The sequence below is a fragment of the Symphodus melops genome (assembly GCF_947650265.1).
Source record: "Symphodus melops genome assembly, chromosome: 8".
NCBI lineage: Eukaryota > Metazoa > Chordata > Actinopteri > Labriformes > Labridae > Symphodus > Symphodus melops.
In genome coordinates this window covers 1,835,489-1,854,096 of record NC_136698.1, presented here as the reverse complement: position 1 = coordinate 1,854,096, position 18,608 = coordinate 1,835,489, and the positions used below count along the sequence as shown (strand labels likewise).

At 44.6% G+C, this 18,608-nt stretch overlaps 1 protein-coding gene across 2 annotated transcripts in view; it reads right to left on the bottom strand.

Annotated features, from left to right (window-relative positions):
• The window catches only part of LOC306828642 (phosphatase and actin regulator 1-like), a 29,232-nt gene that overhangs the window by 7,094 nt on the left and 3,530 nt on the right, over nucleotides 1–18,608 (bottom strand). The window contains exons 1-2 of one of the 2 annotated variants that reach the window (XM_079351178.1): nucleotides 4,197–4,676; nucleotides 231–395 (exon numbers count right to left, since the gene is read on the bottom strand). In XM_079351178.1, coding sequence (XP_079207304.1) covers nucleotides 231–395; nucleotides 4,197–4,521 — 490 coding nt within the window. In that variant the 5' untranslated portion in view covers nucleotides 4,522–4,676. Of the gene's footprint in view, nucleotides 1–230; nucleotides 396–4,196; nucleotides 4,677–18,608 lie in introns of those variants that run through there. The other variant, XM_079351179.1, reaches the window with a different exon arrangement.

Here is an 18,608-nt window from a genome sequence, read left to right as displayed (position 1 = left end):
TTCTGTAAGTCCTATATATTGATTTCTCACACGTTTTTTTAAATATATTTTTATGCAAACATTATATTCAGATACATTGATGGACATGATAAGTATTTATATTTGTGTTTCACATCATTTAGGAGATGATACTATAAAGCATGTCAGCTGAGGGTTCATGGAGACACAAATAAAACACTTTGAGTTGATTTCCAATAATGGAGGGGACGCGTTGTGTTCTCTGCTCTTACCGGCTGACGTTTGTTTGAACTTCTCACTCTTCTTCTTCCTCCACTTCCAGGGTTTGAAGAGACGTCCCAGCGTGGCGAATTTGCTCCGCCGCCGTATGGGGGGCGTGTGTGTGCCTGGAACCAACGAATCAGAGCGCATCGCCGCCAACCTCTCCACCTCCTCAGCTGGAAAACAGAATAGGAACAAGCAGCTGGTCAACAGGCAGGTAAACTACGCAGAGCAGAATGAAAGCAGGTTCAGACTGTTTTCAGGGAAATGAAGGAAAGGAGTCGACTTTCTCTCCAGCTCTCTTTGAGCCCCCCCCCCTCGCTGGAAGCTTTCAGAGGGGGCAGAACGCTGCAGGGCTGCCAGAGGAGGGTCTGTGTATGTAAGAGGTTTCAGCGGCTCACGTAAAGGCTGGAAGACGTCTCGTGAAATTCTCTGTTTCACAACGGAAACAGAGATTAGCGCCCTCTGCAGACTAATCGTGGGATTACTCCAATAAACTTTGTGCACATTAACGATGGGCGTCCAGCACTGACTATATGGGAGTTTTAAAATGGGGATCATTAAAACAGGTGTAGATACTTGACTTACACTCGAGGGTGCACATTTTTAGACAGATTTTTAAACAAAGAATCGTCCGCCTCAGTCCTCACAGTGAAGAGTTGTCCTGCCCTCCACATGACCTCTCATTTGTCAAATGAAATCAATCACAGCACACCATAAATGTTTTACTTGTCACACACCCTCAATGACAGAGCGGCTCAGAGAAATCCACAGTGAGAGCTGCGTGTAAACAGGTTCATGACAGCAGCAGAGCTGTTTTCATTCAGTGATTGTGCTGCACGTTCACTGCGGTCCACGCCGTCTCAAAGCCTCAGTGAAGGAAAACAGATGATCACTTCCCTGTGACTTAAATGTCAGGGGACACATTCTCCCGGGGGGCAGTGCATAATCAAGTCAAGTAAAGCTTGTTTGGATCCGAGTTAATCACAGTTCGATGAGGAGGGAAAAAAACACCAAGAAAGAAGCTTCACCGAGGAAGAAAAAAGCCAGAGCTGTGACGGAGGATGTTCACTTTTTCAATCAAACGTTCAAGTCTGGTCTCGACTCTTTTTCCCTTCATGGTCTGGCTCTGAGCTGGAGGTTTTCATCGAGGTCCTACAGAGAGCCCGAGTCCCGCTGGAGGCTGTTTTATATACAGCGAGCTTGGAAGTACACCTGTCCCATTACACACTACATCGACTCTCCACCACGAGGGCACGCAGGTCCGAGCCTGAGGCCATGAATCAAGAAGCAGAAGGAGGAGGCAGCCGAGGATGTAAACACACAAACGCACCAGCAGACACTGACGCACTCACATAAACACTTACACTACCGAAGAATGGAAAAACGTTCACAGGCTGGCAGATCAGAGAGGACTACTTTCATGTGACGGAGGAGGGTTCAAACAAGGCGTGCACATCAAGAGGAAAATGTACGATCAGCAGAAAACCGGGCAGCCAGACGGTGTCCAAATGGCTCCAGAGCACAGCAAAACATAGGTTCAGAGAAATGAGGCCTTTTAAGACATTCAGGAACAAATGAAGAAGATTAAAAATTAAAGGACCAATCAGTGAGAAGAGGAAGTGATCGTCCTCTGTGATGATGAAGGAAACCTGCTGTGTTGAAGCTTCTCTGACAACAATGCAGCAGCCAGTATGTCCTCCTTCTAACTTTAGATTCTGCTCCTGAATGCTCTGGATTTGATTGGACCAGAGAAGGTAGGCGGGGCTTTGAAGGCCGTTTTGGACGCCCCTGGGTTTGCCAGATATGAGAGCAGTTATCAGGTGAACAGGTGTTGCAGCGATGGAAGCGGGCAGTGGAACTGCTTCAGATAGAAGTGATTGTAGCCGAGCTAAAAAGCCTCTGCATGTTTCTAATAAGCTCCAGCAGCAGAAAGCTGCTCAAACTAGGATCAATGTTGGAGATGAAACATGGAGAGAGGTTAGAACGCAGAAAGCTTTACAGACCCATGCAGAGCTGGCTAAACACTGAAGCTACAGTGTCCACCACATGCAGAGCTGGCTAAACACTGAAGCTACAGTGTCCACCACATGTAGAGCTGGCTAAACACTGAAGCTACGGCGTCTTCAATATTGACAGTTTTCGATAAGTAAAAGAGGAGTGGATATGAAAACATGACATCAGTGGTGAGGTGGGAAAAACAAGCTTTGTGAAGCAGTCCGAGGCTGCAGACAGGAGAGGCCCCTCCCTCCCTCCTCCTCCCCTCTGTACACAGCAGCTTCAGTGTTTGGCTTCTCTGTGTGGCACCCTGGTGTGAAGAGTTCACAGAGAGTTTCTCTGTGCAACATTTTGAATATAAATCTCTCCAGATGATGCAGAGTGAAATGTTCCTGTACTGATTTAAACCACATTCATTAAATCATTATTTTAGCAACGTCTGCACTTCAAAACAGTGACCCACAGTTATCTCCTCAAACCTGAAGTTGTCAGGGCTCTCTCAGTTATCTAAAACAAAGAGAGCTCAGTCACTATTTTATGACTTCTCCTTTCTCTTTGCTGTGCCTGGTTCCTGGTAAACAGCATGGAGGTGATCAGTCCCTGCAGGGGTGAGTCAGACGAGTCAGACCCACACTGCAGGGAGACATTCCTTCAGCGTGTTTGCGTCCACTGACTCACTCGACGACGCGCTGAAAACAGACAAAGAAGAAGAAGCTGCTGCGAGGACACAAACGCCTCACTGGCTCGAGGTCCGTTTATGTTGTTCTGGTTTGATTATTAGAAGGAACGAGCCGCAGCTAATAACACTGACTATGACCTCTGCTTCTCGTGTCTGAGGAGGTCGACCTGGAATAAGATACTGAGCTTCGATCTTTGGCTTGGCTGTATTGATCTGTGGTTGGAAACGGTTTGACCGACTTTTAAATTAAATGAAGTCATCAATCAAAGTCCAACATGTTCTGCTTATAGATTCAACACGGCTCAACAGGAACAGATTGACCAGCTGACATCGGAAACCCATTCTATTGCCTTTGAGTTGCCAAAACTGGCAACATGTTTAAAGAATAAGGAGAGCGAATGTGAGCGCCAACATACGTGACATTTAAACAAGACAATTTTGTCTTCTCACGTTTGATTCATGCTTTCGATGCAGATGAAATGATTCTTTGTGTTTAATAACCGTGAGCTCAATATTAGTCAAAAATAATCGTGATTATGATTTAAGCCACAATCGAGCAGCCTAAAAGAAGTAAGATAAAAAAAAAAAATGTGAGTGAAAAATGAGGATAGATCGTTGGCTGATGGACTGATATGGGATTAATCACCTGAAGCTGCTTCGTCCAGCATCAGCCAGGGAACAGTTCAAAGATTTATTTATTTTTTTAAATGGAGATTTTTAACGCAAATGTGAAGTTTCAATCTTTTTTTCTCTGGATTAAATTTCTAGCTGATCTTAACCTGAGTGAAGTCCAGATTTGACTGCATCCCCCCCAACCCCAGACGAACTGAAGACGGAAATCAATCGCTCAAAATGTGCACATTTTGCATCTGACAGCACACGCTCGTGTATAATTCCTCCATCACAAAGAGACCACTAAAGGGAAATAAAGAGAAACTCTTGTGCGTTATGTAAAAAAAAAACCTCTACAGTTATTTTATCCGAATGTGAGATTGATCATGTTCTGTTTTCAGAAGAACAAAGAAGGGGAGCAAATCGCTGAAAGCAGCAAAGTCACAAAGCAAACCGATATTAAGACACTTGGCTGACACAACAGGATTTAGATTGAACACTTACAGGTGATTAATAAATATCATATGAAGGGGGAAAGAGGATGCTGTAGCGCGGATTCCTCCCGGGCAGAGAGGCAGGGAGCGGTCACAGACACATGACAATAATCATTCAAGAGCAGAGGAGTAAAACACCTCCTCCTCCGTCCCTCCCTGACCCCGCAGGAGTAAAGAGAAGCTGCTCGGCTCACCGTCCAGCTGCTCGGCTCCCCGACAGTTGCTGCAGATGTGTTTGATCTCTTGGATCATGAACGGCATGTTGTTGTTGTTGTTCGCGGCGGGCTGACCCTGCAGAGTCTGACCCCGCAGAGTCTGACCCTGCAGAGTCTGACCCTGCACAGGCTGACCGCTGGAGCTGCTGCGGGTCTTCATCTTGGTCAGGCAGAAAGCCCTCCTCCTCTTCCTCGGTTTCTGCTCCTCGGAAGCAGCGGGCACAGACACACATGTGAAGCCGTTGCTCGCAGACGATGCTGACTCGGACCCTGAACGCATCACGTCGCCCTCACTGCCCGCCATGTTTGTGCCGCTGATCCGCAGGGGAAGAAGGACCCTGTCGCCCTCTGCCACAGTGGAGGGATTTCAACTGGTTCGCAGGCGACAGCTCAGTTCACTACTACTACTACTGGCAAGTCAGCCATATTAAAACACGTACTTCCTGTCCAATCGTACAAAATAAAAGCATTTTGACTCGACTTAGAAATTGTTTTTGCAAACACCATTTTGCAAACCCAGAGATTCTAATCTTTATATATATAAAGAATCTATAGAATATATATAAATAATCTTGACCTCAAATTCTTGAGACAATATGACACTTTATGATCCCAAACATGAATTGCATCTTACAAATTCCCAAATAATTTTGTTAGGGATAATTCCCTAACACACAAAAATGTGGTACACATCAGCTTTCTATATACTCCTAAATGTAAAGATGTGTTGCTCCTTTTGTCGGTTATGACAGGAAGTGAAAAATCAGGTGTTCTGGCCGAGTATTTACATATACAGTATGTTCTGACCTCTTAGTCTGAAAAAAAATAATTAAACTGATTAATTCATAGCTACAACTATCTGTGTATGGATATATGAGGCAAACTGTAATTAAATTATTTTCTTGTAATTAATTAATCGTAATCAATTGGTTAAAGTCCCATCCCTAAAAGAAATACAAATTATTAACTAAATGGTAAGACTCTGCTCCAGGGCCTATGTGTCCTCCTACTTCGGTGCGAACCCCCCGTCACTTTACAGACGTGAAACAACTGGTAGAGGAGACACAGAGAGGCTGCTGGGCTTTTATTCTACACACTTAACTTGAACTGTCCACTTTTCAGAGGCTGACTTCTCTCTTTCTCTCCCAACTCTGTCCCCGGCATCAATGTCTCACCCACGCCTCTCTGCAGACTCTCTCTCTCTTTCTCTCTCTCTCTTTAGCTGCCCTATCTCCTAAAGACAAAACCAACTCTAGAAAATGTCTGCAAGAAATAATGTATACTTGGTGGCATTAAGCGATTAAATATTTCCCTGCCAAACATCAAACATTATAACGACATTTCCTCACAACCATTTCTACTTGGTTAAACTATTTCCTGATGCCTTCTCTTGCAGCACGTCGTATCACAGCTGCTGCAGGTCAGTGTTTTAGCTTCTGATGAACTTTGTCCTACCACAGATATTCCTCCTTATTTATTTACAGAACATTTAAGGAATCAGGCTCGATTACAACGATGATACTGACACAACAAGGGTTTAATACAGTGTATGGACTGGTTAGTGAACAGTTTGCCTCCAGCATTTCTTCAGTACTTGAGCATTAGTGTTTACAACTTATCGAAACAAAAACAGAAGAAGCTTCAAGTTAAGAAACAAACAACAGGGGGCTGAATGATTCTTTTTTTCTGATGTTGCCTTTGAGGAAAATACACCAAACACGACTTTTAAAAAATGACAATATGTGCTTCCGCTGTTTAATATTTCTGAGTACAATTAGGTGAAGTTGAAAGCGTTTCAAATCCATGTGCTGAAACATTTCTGTTCTGCATCTTTTCTAAATTTAGAACGCTACAGAAATGAAAGTAGAGAAACCAGCATCAGCATTCAGGGGGGGGGTGAAAGTGAGTCAACACACTCGAGAGAGAGAGACAATAGGTTTGGATCTGAGGCAGGCCAGTGAAGGGTCACAGTTTGTAGTTACATTCCTCTGCCAGCAGGGGGAGCTCACTTACAACATATAAGAAAAGGATGAAATTAATTTGTCTGTCTGAAAAAGAAGGGAAAAAAACCCAGTGACAGACTCTGAGCTACAGGGTGCAGACTGCCGAGGAGGAGTCAGTGTCTGTTACCTCACAGCTGAGCTGCGAACAAACTCCGGGATGAGTGTTGTGTAATGCTTTCACTCCGAGGTTATGCAGTGTCACTTTTTATCTTCTGCATTTTCCTCCATGCAGGTGATGACTCATGAAGCCTTTCAGACTGAAATGGACAACATTACAGTGAGCGGGCCTCCTGTCAGGATTGAGCCTTTGCTTTTCCCTGCTGTATCAGACTTCCAGTAGAGACCCAGGGAGTTAAAAAAAAAGAAGAAGCCGAAAAAGTGCAAAAAACTGCAGTTCCTTGATTGGCCACATGAAATGAGTCAAGCCCCCATTAGGCTCCACCCCTTTTATCCATATACGGTTGATTCTGGCTCGAGAAAACCGACATGTTGACAGCCAGAATGACAAAAGCTTCAATGAGCAGCCATCAAACCAACGGGTGACATGTTTGTAGCTGAGGCCTTTATGCACCGTAGTTTCTCCGTCTTTGATGATGATGTGAAAAATGAAGAAGAAATCTCTGTTGACATCGACTTGCTTGTATAATAAGAAGTTTATTTACAAAGAAGAACAGCATCAAGCAGGTTCCCTCTGGGAGAGAGCCACAAGCTGAATATGAGAACATCTTTGTCCTTCTTTTATTACCTGAGTAAAACACCCGGCTCGCCTTGTGACGTCTCTGAACACAGGACCCCGTACATACAGGGATGACTCTCACATGTTTTCCCATGTTTCAGATTTAAACAATACTTATCTGACCCAGTCTACAGAGAGCAGTAAAATTATTAACTTCAGCACACTATGGTCAAGAAAGTACCAGAAACTATAGTTTACAAACATGAGATTTGAGCTCAGAACACAGACAGCCTCCGTCTTTATCTCAGGTAGCACAGAGGTGTCTTTCTCTGCTGAGTCTGTCAGTCTTACTGTGATGACTGGTTCCGATCCATACCTCTCTCTCTCACTGGTTCTGCCTCGTCTAATGAGGAGGAGATGTGAGATTCAAAGTGCTGCGGGTGTCAGCTCAATCAATAAATCCATCGTCTCCCTCTCTGAGACACGAGCTGAGACGTACAGTTTGTCTCGTGCGACGAGAGGCCGAAGCTGAAAGCGCTGCAGGTGTGATGATTCACGAGTCGCCTGCAGGATTGATGCAGGGAGGGCATTGATTGGACGACAGCTTACTTACAGGAAGCGGTCCGAGTAGGCTGTAAACATGTTTATTTCTTGATGTTTTTTTGAACGGGTGTGTACGTATATGAACCTCCAGAGTTTCTGCAGCACAGCATCAAGTGGACACACTGCTTTTTTCTTCACTGGCCTCATTTATCAACACGAGAGTGGAGGCCGCCACCCGGACCGGTCCTCAGTCTCACTTTGACCTTCCAGGAGGAAGCCAACTCACAACTATTACTGTGACTACACTGTACCTGTTTGTCCACAAGAGAAAGTTGAACACCTGGTACACTGTGGTGAACTGCAGTACATCCTCATGAAGCGATCAGATGGATGTGCTGCACGTCTGCAGGTTTTTCACGGCTGAGAAGTAGAAACACAACACGACTCACAGCCATGCTGGAGCTGCAGTCTTCTGTGAGGGAATCAATACAGCAGAGATCCAAAACACAACCTCCTGCATACTGTGATGAATATTTAAACACGTATTGTTCACCTGCTTGTTTATGCACAATGTGTTCTGTTTATTTGTCTCTATGTTTGGTCTGGTCATGTTGTCCTCATTCCTACCTGTCTATTTCTATACTCATGCAAATGTGTTCCTGGAACTTTGCATGAGAGCAGTTTTCTTGTTTGTGTGCACAAACTGCTGGTTCAGAAGATTCAAAAAATGAAAATGCTCACAAAGCATACTAATTAATTAAAAGAGGGATATTCACATGTGTATTCTTTTTGAATAGGAGCATGCTACAACTCCTTTCATACCATCTCCTGCCTTGCACATTTGAATTTAAATTCCTCAGCCCTGCAGAGCGGGGATGTTGTGGGTGGATGTCATTTTGTTTTGGTCACAGAAAGACTTCCTGCTCGCTGCACAGACGAGGGGCTCACAGAGGGGTTTGGCAGGTTACAGCTCAATGTGCTGCTGCTGACTGTGATGAACTTCATGCCTCTGTGTGTGTCTGACAAATCGAAGCGATCCCCTGAAACATACCAACACACACACACACACACACACGTACGTACATGCAGCCCCGAGTTAAGAGCACAGGTGTGCATGTCACAGCACAGATGACAGCACACACTCCATGAGACACTGTGTGGTCTGTACAGCTGTCAGAATATTGTTGATCTGCGACACTGACCTCCTTACATCGCTCTCACCACTAACCATCCTGTCCAACAGCATCTATCTTCAGGTGCATGCGCCTAACTCTTTTAACCCCGTCCTGACCAGCAGAGCACAAACAAACTGCCTCTTGTTCCCACGGTGATGGAGGTCCACATGGATGTCGGAGCAGGTTTTCTGTGTAAACTAAGGGGAGACACTTACTGAAGCCTGTTTACAGAGATTTCATCTTTTTAAATCTGCCCTGTCATGGGGTCTTATGATTGGGCAGCAGGGGTCTCCAACAGGTAGCTCAAGAGCAGGTTTTCAGTAGGTTGACTGACTGTTAACATACACACACACACACACACACACACACACACACACACACACACACGCAGACCCTCAGGCGTCACCCATTAGTTTGTGTGACATCACAGAGGATGCATTCACTTCTTTTACACCGTCTATGGACAGTCAATGGCCGTAATGGCTGCAGTGCAATCATTCAGGGGGAAAAACACATTTTCAAAGGCGGGCCATAACAAAGAAGATCTGCTCCTGCTGACAGGCTCCTTTGTTCATTTAAATGTCTGTCAACATAACAGAGAGGATCCCCACAGACGCCGTTATTCAAGAGTACGATGCTTTCTTTAAAGCGAGTCGCACCCGTTTTTATCATTCTTGTCAAAGGCAGCCGACTTCATTGACTGTTTGTTTTTTACCTCACGGAGCACACGAGGGGATGATGATGGCTTAATGCTGCCGGGATCTGTGAGTGTGTTTTTAATATTATTCCACAGAGACCGCACCAAGAAAGACTTATTTAGAAACGCTGAAGGTAATACGCATGGCAGAGATCAAAATGACGAGCAGAGGTCACATGATGGGAAGACTGAGTGTGCAAGGACGGAGGGACGAAGAGAGGGAGGTAAGGGTCGGGATCTGGCCAGGGACAGCAGATGAACATTAGCCTTTTGGCTAACTCTAACATATGCATTGTTCCTGTGAAATAAAATAAAAATAAATAAGACAATGGACTTAGTCAGCCATTGAAGATACAATGTGAGAAAACCAGAGAGGTCCAGATTCTGGGTGGGAGGGCCGTTCTAATCTCTATGGACCCCCCTTTGGATCCTCTATTTAGACAAAGAGAGAAGTGAAGAAACACAGAGAAGTTTGAGAGAGAGGGAGGTCAAAAGAGCGTCCGAAGAAGAGAGGTTTTAATGTATGAAAGGGAAAGGGCTTGTGTTTAACCTGCACCAACTTTCAAAAACAACATTTACTTAGGTATTTTAAAAGGTCGGCTTGAATCCGAAACAACACCAGAACACTGACAACCTGAGTCTTCATGGCTGCTGTCCTGCAAGGTACAATGGCTGCTCTGAGAGGAGCAGTGAAACCGTCTAACTCTTTAATAACAGGTTCATCCCTGCAGGGATTCTTAATCTCTCGCCTGGAAGTAGCAAAAACAACTGTGTTAAATGGATGTCCTTTATTTAGGAACGTTTGCCCCCAGAGATCTCGCTGCAGGAACAACAGCTCCGTTCACAGCTGGAGCCTGACACAATCTACCGCTGCAATTTCAAAAACCATTTTGGATCCCAAAATATGTCAGCAATGCCCGTGTTCCCTGCACGCCTATCAAAGACCGTTCATTTGACAGTTTCTTCCTCCTGTTGAGCACTTGTGTCCTTTAAAAAAAAAATACTGTAAGAAAAACTAGTTTGTGTTCTTGTTTTCAAAGTGAAAACCCTCGAATCACACTCATCGATCAGGCCACAGAGGTCCAGTGCCTCTCCAGCTCCAGCGTGATCGATAGCAGCACTGTAGCTGCTGCACTGACTGAACTAGCAAACTCGCTGCTAAAGGTTAGCGTTGAAGCTAAACACATGCAGTATTTAATGCAGCGCTGGCTCCTCTCGCAGAGGGCTCTTCTTCTTCTTTTGTCGGTTTGTGCAGATGATTAAAGTTCTTCTTCTACTCTAATTGTTGCTTTCCTTCTCTAAGTAATCTGTGCATGCTGTGAATACAAACTCATGTGTTTTGTGCCGTTGACTGCAGACCCCGACACAAAGAGGTTTAAATGTGAGGTGATCACTGTCCATATGATTAACGTCATGCTGGACAATCACCTCCTTCTTCTCCACGACCCCCTGGTCTCCATCTAACGACGATCCATTACCCCCCATGTCCCCTTCTCATCCCGTCTGAGTCTCTATCTGCATCAGTCAAAAAGTATTAATCCTCCTCCGGCCTTTGATGGTTCTGCTGCTAATTTAGGAGCGCTACGATCCTGACAGAGATTTAGTGTGCAAAATTAATGTGGCACTCTGGCGCTGAGACAGAGAGGTGGAGACCGGCTGTTTGGAGTCTAAAACCGACTCCCTCGGCTATTTCATCTTCGTCACTCGGACTTTTTTTTTTTTTTTTTAACCTCTTTTAACAGGACTATAGGAGTGTCACAGCTCGGAGGGGACAAACACACACACACACACACACACACACAAAGCTCGGGCTGCTCCTCGGTGACAGATGTTAATTGTTCTTTTATTTTTCAATCTGGAGCATCCTGAGCGGTGGAGATGGACGAGGTGAAACATGCAGTGTGTTGTACATGATGAGCTGAACTGATGCTACACAACGCTTCACTCTACAAACCCGATTCACATCAGCGGCGGGGAACTAAAGACGTCAGAGTCTCAGAGAGTCACTACTCGAAGGTGACCAAAACAAAGAGAAAGCTGCAGCTGTGCCAGATGTTACACCACACTTTGTTTTCTCTGAGGAGCTTCAGACTGAAACGAATGTCCATGTTTCTATTGGATCAAACCGTGCGAACAAAGCAGGAGCGTGGAGCGTCTGTCTCCCGCTGTGAGGTGCATGTGTGGACAGATCAGGAGGATTTCAAAAGCAGTCGTCCTGAAATTCTCCAGAAATGTTCAGGAGTGCACATCGTACGACAGCTTGTGTGAAACAATTCATTTCATTTGCAGTTTAAGAAAGAATTATTTCGATGTTTTTCTTCAAATTCGAGAGATTTCAGGTTTCTAGTTGAACTCGTCTTTTGTACAGATTCCATTTTAGACAAATATGTGATCTGAGTCGACGCTAAAGAGACCAGCGTTAGGTTCCTGTTGGAATCTCAGAGTGCAGTTTTCCAGTGTTTTCTTAAGACAACATGAGCTTCTGTGTCTGGGCTCTTTGTCTTTCTCCATCTGTCGAGAAATGTGTTGGCATCATCGCGGCGGCGACCACATGGGAACGGTGTCAGACAAAGTGTGGCGTGAGGAGGAAGGACAAAAGATGTCTAACGAGTTCAAACGCAACCAAACTTTTCCCTTCAGTTTTTTGATCTCCTTTTCTTTTTTTCTCGCTGTCTTTCACTGTTCAAAAGCATGTCGCCCCCCCCCCCCCCCCCCCTACCCCCTCCTCTCTGACTGGACCTGCTGGGTGCTGAATTAATACAAACTGACAGAACAGCAGAGCCTGTAGGAGCGTCTGTGTGTGTGTGTGTGTGTGTGTGTGTGTGTACATCGCTGTAAATGTGTGAATGTGAGACTTTGGCATATCACAGAGAGATGAGTCACCCTCTCTTCTCTGTCTCCTGTGTACAGCTCATCATTCTGATAGGTGGCCTTCACCGATTCAGGAAGCATATTTGAAAGGACAAAAAAAAAACCTTAAACACAGCAGAACTGGAGGAGGGGAGGAGGCTCGCAGGCGTGCTGCAAAACAAGGAGGAGTACATCAAAGTCAGCAACCAATCAGGGATTAAGAAGCAGAAATGACATTAGAGATTGCACGCCACACCTGCACGAGAGCAGAAACAGAGCCTGACCTGATTCTGAGGATGCAGAGAGTAAATACACCTGATACACTGGATTATATCTGTTTGCTCTATTGGTCAACAAAATTCAGGCTATGTTGATTTATAATAGGGTTTATATAGAGGCGGATATATCCTTCGATTATTTGAAACCTGTGGAGATAGATATAAAATCATCACATGTTCTGCATTGATCCTTCAAATGGAGATATCTAACACGTGTGGAAAGTAAAAACAACTTCCACTCCAAATTTACACGCCACTTTAAACACTTCTGTCTGATGTCGTCGCTCGACTTCAGATACTGACCGAGACGATGAATCAGAGCGATGGACTTCAGCAGTACAAGACTACGATTAAGTCGGGCTTCACAAGAGGCAATTTAAGATTTTCCCCTCTAATCTGGGACGAGAAGCCCGATTCAAGGCTTGATTACAGACATGCAGTATGATCAACACTCCTGATATATAAACTGTTAAAAGCATCATTTGAGCTCCAACAAAGACAATCCAACTCCCATACAGATTAAAAAGCAATGTTTTTTTTCTCCAGTGACCTAAATAAGCATTAATGCAACACAACCTCGAGACGTTTCTGTAACTCTTGCATCACCTCTCTCTCTCTCTCTCTCTCTCTCTGGAAATATGTCCTCTCCGTGTGTACCGCCGCTATCACTATCACGTCTGCCCTCCCTGACATGATGAAAGCAACAAGTTCAGACACGCTGTCACAACGCATTCAGAGAAACCAACATCAATGAAACGGTGACCCACTTCTCCACTTCACACTGACTCTAGAAAGCTTCATACTGTAGGTGAGAGGTGTGCTCCTGGAGGAGGTCGACCCCCTGGAAGAATCACTGCCACCTTAGTTCGGATTCTCTGACTCATAAATCAGCATTTTGTATGAAAGCAGGGAGGACGTGCTAATTAATGGAGCTTGAATTTTGTTTGTGCTATAACATCATTTGCGGTGAAAGAGCCAAGTATCGAGTAAACATGGAGGTTTAAAAAAAAAAAAGAAAGATAAATATTGTTTGCTGATTTTTATGAGGGTGTCGTCGCATTCGACACATTTGCAAGTCCTCAAGGACACGTGCACTTTCTTTTTGGTGAGTGATGCTGAATGTAAACAAACCTTGTTTACAAGAACACTCAATAGATCGCCCTACATCAGCACACACACACACACACACACACACACACACACACACACACACACACACACACACACACACACACACACACACACACACACACACACACACACACACACACACACACACACACACACACACACACACACACACACACACACACACACTTCCTGTTTGTGCAAAACAGGAGGGTGCATTGATTTATTTCATATCAGCTCTAAATGGAGAACACTGTTTCCATGTTACTGGCTCAGTTTGTATGACAGGGGGAGGAAAACACACGAGAGGAAAAGAGGGAAATCTACAGGTTGAAGGAAACTCTGAGTTAGACAAATCCAGGATTGCATTCAGTCAGGCTGCAGGTTAGAATATACGGAGTCATGAATGCTTTGACCTCTAAAGGAATTTCAGTCGGCACAAAGTCTCTAAACGATGAATATCTGCGACAGCCACAGATCACCAAAGTAGGCAGCAGATATTTCCTAAGTGTCTTAACATCGGGATATAAGCGTGTTGATGAAGGTAAAATCTGACAGAAGGTCAAAGCTCTCTTTTAAAAGTTCCTATCTCAACTCGTGATCTGAAAATTAACGACTCATCCTGCGAGACTCCGAGACTAAACTCCATGATCAGCGCTAAGCTATTCAAACACTCCCTTTCCTTTCTCCTCTTTAATCTCTTTGGCTGCTCTCCTTTTGCTTTAACACAAACCCACTAAATTAACAGTAAGTCGAGATGTGCCGGCCCACTCTCTTTCTTTTTGCAGTTCAGTTTCAGAGGCCTCGCAGGTCAAACAAACACAGTGAGAGCAGCATGCAGACGATCACAGTCACATACCAGTGGCAGCAGATCAGCAGACCAACACGTCGCCTAATGAGAAGCTCAAGAACCAAACAACTCCAGAAATGTATGAAATGAAGAGATGTTCATATCAGAAGTTGACCTGATGTGACCTTCTGGTTCCCTCATGACTGAGCTGCTGGTTTACAGGTGGCGTCCTCCTGCAGTTCGTCGAGTGTCCACTAGAGGCTGGCTGCAGAAGCACCAGAAGGCACATACAAACTCTACAGCAGAAATCAACACGTTTACAACCTGGTTCAAAACGATAAAGGTCTGATTAGCTAACATCTTGATCGACACACACTGTGCCTTTGTTTTTTGTTTACGACTGATTCTTTTTGATTTTTTTGAAGGATGAGAATGACCTCAGCTCCAGCTCTCAGCCTATGTTGTTAGGTCGACTGAAAGTTAAGCTGAGACAGAATTTCCAGCTGATGATGGAACTCCAGCGCCCCCTGCAGGAACAGATGAGAGAGCTGTCGAGCCGGATCATTATTCACACAGCAAAGAGCTCCATTTTGAATTTTAGAAAACAATGCCAAACATCCAATAAGTTGATAGATTTTGAATTTGGAGAGAATTTGTTTGCTAATCTAAACCCGACATTACTTAGCGTGAAGGCTTTTGTGGATATAAGTTTCCAGTGATATTAGAAGAAGTAGAATTCTTTCTTAGATCCTCAGTTAAGCCTTCAGAGAGAAAGTCTCACTAATACTTCCCCACAATCTTTATGCAGCTCTGGTCTGTAAGTTAGGACAAAGAAGAGTGGCATGGTGCACATGATGACAGGAAATGCCCTGGCTGGAGTTTAATTAAAGCCTGATAACACGGAGCGCAGTCTTTCTGCTGCTGTCCTCGCACATCACAGCAGCTCAGGAGCTTCCCACTGTCTTCATTGTCAACTTCATTCTGTTGAATGGCTCAGGTTCTCTCCGTCTCAGCACAAAGGTCAGCCTGTCCCAGCTGAATGGACTGATCCTCGTGCCAGCAGAGGAAGAGTGAGGGGTTTTGTTTGAGACAGCGAGGCAGGAAGTCCTCCTCTGCATTTAAAGCTCTCACACTCGTCCTCCCTGCGCTCTTGTATTCTGCACAGGTAGCTCTGCCATTCTGCAGCTCAAGGCCTCACTAATGTATGCAGATAACAGCAGACAATGAGCATTGCTCAGATGGTGGGAGGTGGTTTATTTGTGCATCGTTCCCACCATTTTCAATGGACCACCGCCAACTCTGCGTCTTTATGTCACCAGAATTTAAAAAGCCTCCATCCCAGCGCCCCTGTCCTCCTCCTCCTCCTCCTCCTCACACTCTTCCTGCTCCTCCACCTCCGCTCATTTAAGCCCCCTCTGTCTCAGCCTTTCTTTCAGGTCCGTATCAGAGCTCTCGGCGTTTGAATGAGAGCGTGGTAATGCCTGCGTCTTGGTCTTTGTGAGAACGGCTAAGCTCTATCCGAGCTGACCTGGATTTACATGGCTGGAGCAGAGCGGTGCAGCCTGAGACCCGGACGAGCTCGAGTGCAGCAGAAACACCAAAAAAAAAAAAAAAAGAAAAGACTCTGAAAAGGATGTGCTCCAATTAACTAGAATAAAAACTGTTAACATAAAACAAACTAAACAACTTTTACATTCTTATCATTTTTCTAATCCATGATCTTAACTGGCATATTTCTTATTGCATGTTTATTTTTTTGCCTGATGATAATTACCTGACGTCTGTTTATAGGACAACAAACAAATGAATTGACTGTATCAAATGTTTTCTGCGTTAGCGTCATAATTAGACCCGGACAGGATGAAATGACATCACGTGACGATCAGTGTGAAAGAGCCACATTTCTCATGTTTGTGTGCAAAACTTGTGCTGGCACGAACATCGATGCCATGTTGGAATCTTTCAGTTGAACAACACGACACAATAAACAACAGAGACCCTTTAGAGTTGGGTTGGTACCAAAAAGTAGGACGCTACGGATCACTTATTTTGGTAGCATTCCCAACTTGTGATGGTGGAAACGATGATAAACGGGTTCTGAACTGAACCGGACGGTCGGTAGAAACAGGTCTTAAAGGTCTAGACTGGATTTGAACCCACAGCCGCTGTGATGCGGACCGCAGTAACCATTAAAGGCTCTCAGCGCGCCAACACAGACTCATGCTTAAACTTTCTATTGATGTTGTGAGTTCATCAATAAGTGACTCTGTTATCTATTATCACCCAGCTCTCAGTCACTCTCCATCAAACTTGTTGGCCACAGGAAGCCTCGGATGCTCTAACCATAGCACCAAGAGTAAACCAGCATGTGGACAGTGTGATGAAAAGCTTTAGAGACAATGCAGCATAGATTTAAAATCAAAAAAGCAACTCTTCACTTCAGCAAACAAAGAGTGAAATGATCAGACGGATTTGAACCGCCACAGATGTTCCGATTTGGACTCTTAGGACAAAGAAAAGCTGCAGTATGATATGTAGTAAATAGATTAAGCAGACTCTACAATCTATGCACACTTTCTTTTTTATGACTCAACAGACCCTCTCACTCCTCCAAAACTTTGTGTTGTCATGTCGGGGGCAGAGGGGAGAACACAAAGAGCAAGCAGCAGTGATGATTGTGCAGAAAGGAAGAGTGCAGAGCATCATCACGTCGCGGTTCAACACTGAACGTGGCTGAGGAGGGTCAGGCTCAAGAGAGCAACGACACAGCGCCTGGCAGAAACCACAGCGCTACACTCTTGTTTACTAAATCTATTACTCACACACACACACACACACACACACAGCCTCCCACACGGCAGGGGAAGTAGCAGGGAAGTATGTGACAGAGGCAGACTGAAGAGAGGGTGAATATTGGTCACACGTGAATGGTGACACACATCAAAGAAAGGAAGGAGTGGGCTGCATTTATGCAAAACAACAGCAGCTAAACACACAAACATGAAGTAAAGGGGGGGATCGAGGGGAGTGGGCGGGCGGATGGTTTCATGGTGAAGGAACAAAATATGAGATTAGAGCAAAGTAATCGGGTTTGGGAGGGGGGGAAACAGGAGAGGTGTGAAGGCTGTCAGTGCCCTCTCTGGATTCTCCATGATGCCACAGCAAGCAGCCTCACGCAGCTGCAGCTTCGTGCCCGCTCTGTGTTCAGCTAATAGCCAGGAGAAGCACTGTTAGCAAGACACGGCACCACCACTCTCCTCCTCCTCCTCCACCTCCTCTCTCCCCGATCCAACTCTAACCATGCCCGAAAGAAAGCCTGACACATATGGAGCCATGTTTCTGGTATTTTGGAGGCTCGGCGACTGTCGCTGAGAGGTGACAGAAAACAAAATGGAGAGGAGGGCCAGAGAGAGAGAGGGCAGCCGGGAGAGATTATGAGGAGGTGGGTCTAAAACACCATGAGTCATAAAGGTCTAACAATGCTAAATGTGAGCAGAGCGGAGCGGTGGGGGGGGGGGGGATCACGTTGTAGAGCGAGCGTGTGAGTAATTCCTGATCTCATTAATGTTTATTTAACATTGGATCTTCCTGCATTTTCCTGAGGCATAAAATATTCTCAAATATGGAAATATTCTCATGTCAGAAACAAGAGCTTCCATCATTTTGCACTTGTACTTTCTGCAGCCCATTGTATTAATATTGTGTCCCTAATCACCTAAACTACTCAGTGTTAATATACTTCACTGTATAATATTCAGAGTACAGTCTTTAGTGTTTTCATTGGGTCTGTCACTGTGTCAGCTCATTAGGCAGCTAGGCAGGTGGCCTAGTGGTTAGGTCACGCCCCGTGTACAGAGGCCTAAGTCCTCCAAGAGAGCGACTCGGGTTCAAGTCTGAAGTTCCTTCCTCTTTTCAATAGTTAAGTGAATTTTGTTATTCTTTTCTTTCAGAGATCCAAACAGGAACTAAAATGTACTGAGCCTACGACGGTACAAAAAAATAAAAATAAATAAAAGCGTTACAAAAAAGTTTTTTTTAAATGTGAAATAATGTGATTTTAACATGTGAATAGAAAATGTGATTAATTGGGATTAACTAGCATACTGGAAAAATAAATAAAAAGGAATAGTTGGAAAACGTAACGTTGCATTCCTTTAATGTTGTTGCAAGAAATAAATGTGCAATGTTCTTTATCTTCAGATTTTTTTTAAAATTCATAATTTAAAAGTGCAATATATTAAGAACACAGCT